The sequence below is a fragment of the Grammomys surdaster genome, unplaced genomic scaffold, assembly GCF_004785775.1.
Source record: "Grammomys surdaster isolate TR1022 unplaced genomic scaffold, NIH_TR_1.0 173, whole genome shotgun sequence".
Taxonomy (NCBI): domain Eukaryota; kingdom Metazoa; phylum Chordata; class Mammalia; order Rodentia; family Muridae; genus Grammomys; species Grammomys surdaster.
In genome coordinates this window covers 738,787-751,231 of record NW_021604621.1, presented here as the reverse complement: position 1 = coordinate 751,231, position 12,445 = coordinate 738,787, and the positions used below count along the sequence as shown (strand labels likewise).

At 36.7% G+C, this 12,445-nt stretch overlaps 1 protein-coding gene across 3 annotated transcripts in view; it reads right to left on the bottom strand.

The window, feature by feature from the left end:
- The window catches only part of Pih1d3 (PIH1 domain containing 3), a 41,757-nt gene that overhangs the window by 15,506 nt on the left and 13,806 nt on the right, over nucleotides 1-12,445 (bottom strand). For all 3 annotated transcript variants that reach the window (XM_028767513.1, XM_028767511.1, XM_028767512.1), the window contains 2 exons: nucleotides 11,830-11,935; nucleotides 7,541-7,637 (listed from right to left, as the gene is read on the bottom strand). In XM_028767513.1, the coding sequence (XP_028623346.1) occupies nucleotides 7,541-7,637; nucleotides 11,830-11,935 (203 nt within the window). The remainder of the gene's footprint in view (nucleotides 1-7,540; nucleotides 7,638-11,829; nucleotides 11,936-12,445) is intronic.

Here is a 12,445-nt window from a genome sequence, read left to right as displayed (position 1 = left end):
GTAAATGAATACGGCTGTTTTAACCTTAAGACACAAATTAGGATTCAAGAAGCACACTATTCACGAAACACGTGCAATCTCAGTAAACAGGTTAGAATGACTGACAGGTTTTTAAAAATCAATGCATGTGATAGACATGTGATTCCTGGTTGTATCGCCTGGATGGTGAGTGAGTTCTAGTCCACCCCCGAATCCCTCCCAGTTCTCAGTGAGGTTCAAGGATGGGAAGAAGACTCCTAGCTCAAGCTCTGAAAAGATGACCGTGAAAAACAAAGCGAAAAGCAACCTTGTCTGTTAGGTCACACGAGATTGTTTCCTTACCGATACAGATCCTCAAAGTAGGAGCACAAAGCAAGTATGCATCAATTCTAGTTTAAAAGAAATATTAAACTACCAGCAGGCTGCTTTTTCCCTCTTCTGGAACAAATAATGAATCACTTAGCAGAATAACTATGGTCCATTCAGTTTTGGGCACTAAAGATGGAGATGAGTAAAAACAGGAATTTATGGACCTAAATTCCCAATGTACCTACCTGCTTCCTTTGCGGAGGTCAGACTATCTCCCTACATATCGCAGTTACCTATACTTCTTTCCCCTCATATTCCTCACTTGTCAACCATAGTGCCTCTGTCAGTCCTGTTTTCAGGCATTAGGCAAGTTCGCATCTTTTCTTACCCGGTTTCTATAATGGAAATTCTTCCTCTCATTACCTCTGTATCTCCAATGCTATACCACAATCCTAACCTCACTTCACTGATCTAATTTCCTTGGATTTCAACACCTACGCTAAAACCAGAGTAAGAATTGATGCTTCTGAATTCTCTGATTGTTCACATCATTCTAAGGGCCTCCTATGCCTCCACTTGTTTCTATTCCTCAAGGTTTTATTATCTTTCAAATCCCCCTTTTCCACACAGTGTGTGTGTGTGTGTGTGTGTGTGTGTGTGTGTATAAAACCTAAAATCATACCTACTTTATTTCAAATATGATGAATAGCAAGCACATTGTGGTCACACATTCCAATATCTAATGAGAAATATATTAAGAGAAATATAAGTAACAATTCCAGTCTCTTTCTTCTTGAGTTCCATATAGATTTGCATTTTAACAGCCTCACTCACAACAAGATTTCCCACTGTGTTTTAAATTCAAACTAACAAGAGCTTAATATAACTCTGTCTTAGAACTTTGTTTCCTTCATTTTCCATTCCATACTTCACCTTGCAACATGGAAACAAAAGAGTACAAAGTAATGGATAGTAATTATAAAAATGTAGAAAATTCAGGAAGCTATAAGAGAAAACATTGCTGTCCGAGGATACAGTTTCCAGGTAACGAATTACTTTCCTATATCTTAGAAGTTATTATCGTATTTGTAGTCACTCAAGCTAAAAACCTGACTCCAATTTCTCCTTTATATATCACACCAACCACTTTCCATGTCCTATAAATGTTTGTTTGCTTGTTTGTTTTTCAAGACATGATTTTTCAGTGTAGCTCTGGCTATCCTAGAATTCTCTTTGTAGACCTGGCTGCCCTCAGACACATAGATCCACTTGCTTCTGCCTCCCGAGTGTTGAGATTAGAGGTGTGCACCACCACTGCCCAGCCCATGCCCTATTATTAACATCAAAACATTTACTGAACTCGTCCGTTGCTTCCCAACCTCACTGCCACAGCTGAGACACTCACTATCCCCAGTTCTTCTGAGCTCACCCTTTCCCCCATCACCATCATCAAACTGAGGGATGTTCATGTTCATACCACCTTGCTTCTAGAATTCTTCTGAAATACAGCCATCATCATTTAATTCATCCCTGTACTGTAAAACACTTATTCACTAACCAGGGAAGTTGAAATCTAATGGGATCTTACTCTCGTTTTCCTTCCATGTCAAAACACCAAATTCTTGATAACTTAAATCAAGAAAGAATGTTTTTTCCTCAGAGGTCTGAAGCCAGGAAATCAGAAATGAGAGTGGCAGTAGAGTCGGTTATAGTGAGGAGCTTCTTCCTCATGCATTGGTGGTCCCTGTTCTTCCTCATGCATTGGTGGTCCCTGTTCTTCCTCATGCATTGGTGGTCCCTGTTCTTCCTCATGCATTGGTGGTCCCTGTGCCATTATATGGTAGAAAAACAGTGAGCAAACTTTCTAGTGTCTCTTCTTACAAGGTCACTCAGACCATCATGAGAGCCTCACAGGATTGGGCCTGAACCTATTTCCTAAAGGCGTCAGCTTCAAATTTTATCACGCTGAAAACAGAGTTTCCATATAGGAATTTGAGGGGTACACTATTCAGCCAAAGCACTTAGGACGACATTCAAGGGCTTTCACATCTAGCTCTACTTCACTTATTCTGTCGTATCTTCTCCGTGTCTACATGTACTCTGGAGCTCTACGAGGATCACAATTAGTTCTCAAAGCACATACGGATACAACGACAATTGAAAATGACAATGAAAACAAGAGGCCAGGAATTGGAAAGAGAGCAAGGAGGGGTATATGAGAGGGCTTGGAGGGAGGAAAGGGAAGGGAGAAAGGTAGTCATATCACCTCAAAAATTAAAAAAAAAAAAGAAAGAGAAAACATACCACCTGTTCTCATCACGTTATAGCTTTATTCTTCCCTATTACTTTGTTTAGAAAGCATGTCATCCTTTGCTGCCTGACAGAACACCATCTGTCTTTCTGATGTCCAGGTCGAATGCCTTCTCCATTGCTGAATAACGTGGAGTTTACTTTCTTTGCACTCATATCACTCTAGCCATACATCAATCAGATCCCAACAGCCTCAGCTCCACCAGATCTTACAAGTGTGTTCTTAGACAAATTAACTGCTTGTGCTTCCATACCTTAATCAGTAAAATGGGAGTAGTAATAACATCTATGTTGGGTGTGGTGATGAAGAAGGCAGTATGTGTTGCTTCTAGAGAAATGCCTAGCACATAATAAACATTCTATTAACCATGTGCTGTTTTTCCTAGTATTGAGTGAAAGAAAGCAGCAAGACAAAAATGATTTCTTTATAATGTAGGGCAATGTCTCTACTATGCCACTCTAGTGACCTTGAAGTATCCACATAGACTGTGTAAGCAAGGTTAGACTATAGGATGACCTACGTCTTAGCAGAACATATTAAAATTCTTTGGGAGTGTGGGAAGAAAAGTAACCTCTGAGGAACTGCCTCATTGCTATTTCTTATCTGTCTCTCTACCTTATAGGAGGCCCGTAGTCTTATAGGAGGTTGCCAGGAGACAGTTTCTCACACTGCTTCTTTGTTCTGGAAAAGCACAGAACTTCCCATTTCATTTATGCTGAGTACAGATACAGTACATAACAAGTACATAGTGTATAACACACACACACACACACACACACACACACACACACACATATATATATATATGCTTTATAGCCTTTATTATATATAGTATATAGAAGGTATATATACTTTACAGTCTATATCCTATATATAATGTATATACCAAGTATATAAAATATACTTTAAGCCGGGCAGTGGTGGCTTACACCTTTAATCCCAGCGCTTGGGAGGCAGAGGCAGGTGGATTTCTGAGTTCGAGGCCAGCCTGGTCTACAGAGTGAGTTCCAGGGCAGCCAGGGCTACACAGAGAAACCCTGTCTCAAAAAACCAAAAAATAAATAAATAAATAAAATATGCTTTATAGTCTATATTCTATATAGCACATAGCAAGTATATAATATATACATATTTTATAGCCTATATGACACACACACACACACACACCAAGCATACAGTACAGAGGCAGGCTATAAAGTAGTTAGCTGTAATGCAGAGTTGTCGAGTTGCCCCTACAGCAACAGTCTACCCTACTTCTCAGGTTACCTGCCATCTGGACCCTTTTAGTTTGATATTATTCTGTGAGCAAAGGATTTGAAGAGCTGATTGAAGAGTGATCTTGTTAGCACTGTCTGCATAAGTAATAATCTCCTTCCCTTGGGGGTGTGTCATTGTTTTCCTGTTGATGAATCTGTGAAAAATCTGTTCAGTCTGCCTAGCAGCTCCAACTACATTGCTGCTTAGGGACTGCTTGGTTTTGTCAGTAAGAGAGAAGGAGAAACTTGTTTATTTTTTTCAACATTATTTATCCACTGTGTGGTCCATCAATAGCATCTGGCACATAGTAAGGTCTCTGAGTATTTGTGGAATTAAGAAATTATAGCAAACAATGATATGCAAGTATTCTAAGATGATATAGTCAGTGATATTTATAGAAAATCCACATAGTGGGGACCTGAAGGAGGGGGAAAGAGAATATAAAGAATGAAAAGGAGCTGGGCAGTCGTGTGCATGCCTTTAATCCCAGCACTTGGGCACTAGAGGCAGGAGGATCTTTGTGAGTTTGAAGCTAACCTAGTCTACATAATGAGTTCTAGGACAACCAGGCTTGTTACACAGAGACACCTCGTCTCAAAAAGAAAAAGAAAAAAGAAAAAGTGGAACGGACAATTTTTTAAAAGTAGGGATGAGGTCTAGAGAAATATATCTGTGGCGGTTTGAATGAGAATGGTCCCCAGAGGCTCATATATTTGACTATCTGATTCCAAGTTTTTGGACTGCTTAGGAAGGATTTGGAGGTATGGCCTTATTAGAGGAGGTGTGTCAGATTCTATCACTGAGGGAAGTCAGAGCTCGAATCTGTATGCAGGAATTGATGCAGAGGGCATGAAGGAGTGCTGTTTACTGGTTTGCTTCTCCTTGGTTGCTCAATTTGCTTTCTTTTATAGACCAAGACCACCTGCCCAGGGTTAGCACCACAGTGGGATGGGAACATCAACATCAACCATCAGTGAAGAAATCTGATGACAGCATTTTCCTAACTGAGATCTCGTCCCAGATTACCCTGGCTTGTTCCACGTTGACAATAAATAAATAAATAAATAAATAAATAAATAAAAAATAACCAGCACAGATGAGGTTAACAGTTTCTTTACTCTGAGTCTTGGCCGAGGAGTTAAGCAATGAAAATGGAGGTCACTATTTATTTATTCACAGAAATAAATACAAGCTAAAATTTGGTGGGTTGATTATTTTCTGTGCAGCAAATCAAACCCATGACCTTCTGCATGTTTCTATTTCTTTTATTATTTCTGACCTAAGCATTTCCAACCCCAGTCAGTGTACCAGTATAATATTGCCCACACTTATTCTTTTTTTTTTTTTTTTTGGTTTTTCGAGACAGGGTTTCTCTGTGTAGCCCTGGCTGACCTGGAACTCACTCTGTAGACCAGGCTGGCCTCGAACTCAGAAATCCACCTGCCTCTGCCTCCCAAGTGCTGAGATTAAAGTCGTGCACCACCACCGCCCGGCTGCCCATACTTATTCTTAATTCTTGTTACAGTCATCATTTACTCAAATATACCATGCTTGTGCACTTTCTCAAATGCTCTTATCTCTGCTTAGGGGGCCTTTCTTTGTACGTTGTCCACTGTAGAAATCCTACTCATCCAAATGGACTTAACTGGTCTTTGTTTCAGATGATATTTCTGTATCTGTTACATTTCTCCACATATAGACTAACCATACAGAACTCCAGGGATTTTTAAAAAAAAAATTTTAAAGAAATCCATCACCTTCACTGTAAATTTCCTTTAAAAATCAATATATAGACTATTTCTGTTTTCTCTACATATGTTAGTACTTAGGACAAAGTTTGGTATATAGTAGAATTCATTAGGTTTTTAAAGATATAGAATAAATATGAAAAGAAAGGAAAGTAAGAAAAACAGAAGTATAGAAGTGGCATAGAGTGGGGCTGTGGTATGGCTCAGTTGATAGCACACTTGCCTTACAAGCACCAGGACATGAGTTTGTTTCCCCAGAGCCTACGTAGAAATGCCAAGCATGGTGACACATGTTTTTAATTCCAGGGCTGAGGAGGTTGATGAGACAGGAGGCTCCCTGGGGCTCTCTGACCAGCCACTCTAGCCTAATTGGTAAAATCCAGGCCAATGAAAGACCTTGTCTCAAAGGAGGTGAATGGTGTTCCTGAGATGAGAGTGACACCACAATTTGTTGCTCTCTAGCGCGCGCACACACACACACACGGGGGAGTGAGGAAGGGAGAGAGAGAAGCAGAACATGAACTATATTTTATTTGATGTTACTTTTCATTGGGGTCTACGCCTTATCCAAATCTGAACTCCTTATTAGACTTACAGTTGCCTATATTGAGTTTAATTGTTAATAATAAAATCAATTTATCTCTATTAGGTTTTCTCCCTAGTTAGTTATAAATTCACTTGAGGGAAGGCACAAATATTCTCTCTATATTTTATTTGGTTTTAGATAAACTGTATATTCCTGTTAGCAGATGTAATTTTGTTTCTAAGATCCTTTATTCAGGATACCCCTAATATTAAAACTAATGGTAATTTGTATAAGAAAAACGGATAGACTAGCAATAGTTTTATTTATTTAGAGCCTAGGTTTTCTCTAGAGCTTAGAGCTATCCCCAACACTAGACATCAAAAACATAATTTTACAGTAATTTAAGAGAGAGAAATTTGAATATTAGTGGTAAGACCCTGGGAGCTAATTTCTTCAAGATCACTTGAAATCTTAACTCATTAGAGTTTGAAAAATCTCCTGAGGTACTTGAAGTCACTATTCCCATTATGTTACTTGATTCAATTGAATGTCTTAGATTTTGTTAATAATAGAAAACTTGAAGCTACTGCCAAAAGGAATGTCCATTTATCATTTTCTTGAGAAAAGATATAAAGTATCTCCTGAGGGTACCTCAGTATTTGATCATGTAAGAGAAGGAAAAGGATTTTAAAAAAAGAATAGCCACTAATCTAAAAAATAAGATTAAAACACCAATCATGTGTACATGTTGCCAAAGTGAGTTGAATTTCACATTGTAGGATTGAGTCAGACTTTTCAACAAAATCATTATAAGGATAGCACAGGCAACACTGAAGTATTATCCTCCCTCTTACTGGCATTGGCATTGTTATAGAAATGGTGACATGGTCCCCTGTGTGCTATGTCATCATTCAAATAAGGGAACTAAGCAACAGTTATTTTTAGCAATAAAGATCAGATCTGAAAATCACAAAGAAAACACCTTTCAACATTTTTCATTGCACACTGAGTCATCCCAAGAATAGAGAAATAACAGAAAAGGCCAATTCAGGGAAGGAAATCTTTATCCTATTTGGCTTGTCAACACATCAGAAGGTAGTTAACTGGTCAGATAAGCAGACAGAACTAGAATGGAAGAATATTCAGTATGATTAAAATAGTGTCACTAGGACTAGAAATGGTTTATTGGGTCATATGACTTTATTGTTTGTTAATTTTGTCTAACATATATAAGCTTAGGTGATTTTTGGATGTGATGCATTTTAAATTATTTCTTTAATGCCCTGGTATCTTAAGCATAGCAGACACCATTTGTAGTTTATATATTTGTTTACAATATTATGAAAATAGCAGTTAATTAAGCTATCTATAGTGTTCAATACAAAATGGAGAAAAAGAGGTGAAGCTTACCACTAGCTCCTGGCAGCATGCTGTTGAAGGATCCTTTTGTGTTAATCCTAGGTATACATCCTCAGTTCCCACAGTTTGTTGGAATACAATCTCATAACTGAAAAAATATTAGTTTCAGTGACAATACTCAGGTGAAAGAACAATTTCCTGTCACATCACACAAAACAAAGAGAAGACTTTTGAGATTATGTTAGCACAAAAACATAAAGAAAGGAAAGTACTAAAATAGATTATGTACTCACTATTTTTCAAATATGTAGTAGCTCACAAAGGAATAGAAGTCTAGAAATTCAGTCAAAACTCTAAACACTGAGGGGCCTGACTGTACTTTTTGTAGTACTGTTTTCTAAAATAAAGTTTATCTGCTTCAGTTCTATCCCAAATAAGTGGGTTGAAGAAACTTATAGTACACACCCAATAAAATTACAAGTTTAAAAAACAAAACAAAACAAAAACATTTCTTGAATATACTGGTTCAGGAAAATACTGGCCCCATACCTGTAGGATTGATGTATAGATAGAAAACTTTCTTTGGCGACTTTAAACTACAATGTAAAGACACTTCAGATTCAGTACTGCCTGTCATTCACTATGTGACTTTGGTGACATTGCAAATGCACAGCCTTCTACATTTGTATGATTTATGGAAGACACGGGTGTGAACTACCTGATCTCTATGGTTGTTTGTGCTTCTAAGCTTCTAACAAGAGAAACGGTGGGAGTACAGTTGTGACAGCTGGACTATAAGGTTTAGATTCAAGTCCAGTGGAATTTTTTATACATGAAAGTCTTTCCTTTACACACACACACACACACACACCTACACACAATTCACAAACATTTCCTTTGTTCTAGGGATAAAATTGATAGAAGCTCCCATCTAGAAGGTACTCTAATTCTTTCAATAGAATGAAACAATGATTTACAAGGATTTTCTTTTCAACTTTTTCCCCTTCCCCTCCTCTTTCTTCACTTCCTGTTCCTTCTTATTCCTCTTCCTGCCGTTCTCTTCTTTCAGTGTTTGGAATCTAAATGGGGGGGGGAGGGGTGTCACATGCACACATGCTAGAGAGTGTTTTACCAAGGACCTATACTTTCAGATCTGTAAGCTACTTTTTAATCGTCAATTCCACCCAAAGAAATTATATGATAGCAGATTATAAGGCTGAAAACTATGTTTAATTTCTTATAGTTCGTAAATAATAAAGTACAAGAATGAAGCAGAAATTGCCAAGTTTGAATGGGAGTAGGAATAGGTAGCTGTTTGACATGGAATACCTTTCTCTTAATAAGTTGTAATGTCTACCAAGTATTTATAAAGGTTCATCCAGGTTAAGATAAAATGGAAGAAATTCATCTACATATATGTGACTCCAAAATGGAATTTCTTAAGTTTCTGCACTTACCCTGAGCAAAAGGTACATTTTCCTAGTTTATACTACATAGATTTGCCTTGAGGTCTCCAAAGCACCTCAGAGTTTATGTAGCCAACACCAGACTGTTTGTTCCCATCTGTAATCCTAAATAATAAGCCCATCATCCTCTTTAATACTTTCTTCCCATCCTTCATATCTAATCAATTACTAAATCTTCCTTCAAACTCCCTGAAGTAATTGACCCTTATATTCCTCTGTTCAAGCCAGTGACTCAGCTTAGGCCTTATTTTCCCTTTGGTCACTTGCCATTCTTCTTTTTGTGACCTCCATGTTCTTTATCCATTTTCTCCTTTCCATATTAGGACATTTTTGAAGTGTATATCCACAAGGTAAAAAAAAAAATCAAGATAAAAATTCTTGTAGGGCAGCTTTGCTCATGTCGTGACTGGAGTTATTATTCACTTTGAACTTTGACAGATGCTCTCACTGGAGAACTTCAAATGTCTGGATGAAAAGTGGACATTGACTCTAGTTTGGAGCTGGCTGCATATGGATGTGAGACATTTATTCTATAATATGACAAATGAGTGACTTTCATATAGATATGTGGGCCCCACAACACGTGAGGGTTACTTTATTCATTCTTCAGACATAGAAATATGTCACATGCCCAGCAATAGAGGTTAACAGAAAATAAACTCAGTGGTGTCTCTGGAGGTTCTTTTTCTCAAAATGTCATACCAGGACCTTTTATTTTATTTTAACTTTATCTTTTTATTTTTTTAACTTTTTTCTGAGTTTTACCCTACAAGACCTTTGTGTATTATGACTTCCAGCTTTGTGTTCCTAAGTGTCAAGAAGTAAGTCTTAGTATCTATACATGTTTCTCATGCCTTTGTTTTCTGTTTGGTTTGTCCTACTCTGCCATGTGTGTGGGATTTTTAAAAATCTTACTATATCTCATATTATATTATCCTAATATGAATTTTCTTTTGAAAGATTTAAAGTAAATTTTGTTAATTGAAAAACTAGAATTTTTAAAAATGTGGTATCCAGAGCAGGATAAGAAGTTTGACTTTTTTTTTAAACTTTATTTCTTTTGAACATGTTAACTTTTGAAGTAAGTATGTAAATCATATAACAAGTATTGTACTTAAACTACTTTTACTTTAAACTAAAAACATGTAAGATGTTACGATTATCTTTAAGTTTTAAGATGCCTTTATCAGCAAGTTTTACAGAATGCTCATAGTGGGAGATGACTAGTTTTATATGAACTTAATGTAAGTAGAACCACTGGAGAGAGAGACACCATTGAGGAAACAAACACTTCCATAAAATCAAGCCATAGGCAGGCCTGCAGTGTATTTTCTTAATTAGTGATTGATTTGGGGGCTCCAGTCCATTATGGGTGGTGTCACTACTGGGGTGGTAGCCTGGGTTCTATACAAAAGCAGGCTGAGTAAGCTGTGGAGAATAAGCTACAAAACAGCACACTTCCATGGCCTTTGCATCAGCTCCTGCCTCCAGGTTCCTGTCCTGAGTCCTGTCCTGACTTCCTTTGATAATGATCAGTGCTGTGGAAGTATAGCCAAGTTCAGCCTTTCCTCCACAAGCTGCCTTAGTCATCTTGTGTCCTCATAGCAATAGTAGCCCTAGCCAGGACATGAACCTAGGAAAAAAACCAGGCAGATAAATGGTTTTAAATCATGGATTTCTTTATTTGAAAGCTGCATCCTTCCTTTCATGCAATTATGTGTCATCAACCATTGCTTTTATTTTCAAAACTAACATAAAACCATAATTTTAAAAAATATTGCCGGGCAGTGGTGGCACACATCTTTAATCCCAGCACTTGGGAGGCAGAGACAGGCAGATTTCTGAGTTCAAAACCAACCTGGTCTACACAGTGAGTTCCAGGACAGCCCGGACTATAAAGAGAAACCCTGTCTCTAAAAACCAAAAATAAATAAATAAATAAATAAATAAATAAAAAATATTTATTGGAAAGTTTTGTAGTTAGACTTAAAAGTGTTGTCAGGCCATTTATCATAAAAGTCTTTCAGAATAAAGTAGGCCAGACATGAAGATGCACACCCAGAGGTAGACAAAAGATCTTAGTTTGAGGCTAGCTCAGGGACTAAGGCCTTACTCACTCTAAAATAAAACACAAGACAAAACGCTTAAAACTCATGCAAGTGTCCTATATATATGCATAATGTACTATACAAGACTAGTATGATATACTATAACAAAGTACATTATAAGTCAGCAATACTTGTTTTCTATTTCTAGGTGTTTTAAATGCTCAAGATTTTAAGACATAAATCTTTCAATTCATTTAACCATGAATTTTATCTGTGTATGTAAATATTATTACAGTTCCTTAAAAGAGTGAATTTTTATCAGAATGCGAAGACTGTATGAAATGGCTGCAAAGTAAAGCTTGAATTCCAGTTGAAAATATATACTGAATTCTGAGCATAGCCCTCAAAGATCTAGTGAATATGTCTACATAATAATTGATAATTGGAGTAAGGATATAGCCTTTTTATTGAAAATTCAGAATACTGAGTAACTAAAAGTAGGTCTTTGACACACAAACATGGTATTGTAATTTGGTTTGTATGAATTTTTATAATTTAATGGCTGTTTTTCTTTCACTGGTAGTTCTCCAAATTGAATATAAATTTCACTATTGCTAGACAATAACTAAAAGGAAGGCATTTTGTTTAATTATTTGTTTTTGGTACAGAACAGGAAAAATAATCAATTGTGTGTGACCTCTGTATGACACTGTAGTTTTATCTATTGTGTGGTACAAATCATTCATGCATTTTATAAAACTATAATAGTATCAGATGACACATCAACCTAAGTATCTAGACACATTCCTGGTGTCATATGACTTACTCTGGGATTTCTCGAACATCCCATACATCATCATGCTCTGCTCCTTCTGGAACCTCTTCTGCATTCCAGATGTTCTCATTTTCATCACTCCTTGGTTCAGGGATGGCTGCGAAGCAAAGAGAAGACATGAGTGCAGCTATTGCCTGTTTATGTTCTCCATACTCACTTGGGACAGCTGATCAGAAGCATTGGTATCTGTAACCACTAACTTATTTTTGGTCCACATTAACTAAATTACAATTTACCTTTAATATCAATGTACACCAATATGATGTATAAATGTGATAATAACTGAGGATATATATATACATACATATATATATATATACATATATATATGTATATATATGTATATATATGTATGTATATATATATATATTTCCTTATATACTAAACCTACTTTTAGTATATAAGGAAAAAGAAGAAAATAAGATAATCTATTACTAGATGGCATAGAAATCAGATAGTTATACTGGTGGCATACATATTTTTTCAAAGCACAAATATGGTCTTGTGTAAATGTTTTACATAAAAGAAAAAACTGAAGCACATGGAATCTGACTTAGATAGAGTTATATTATCTATCATGCATTGTGTTTTACTCTAAAAGCCTTTT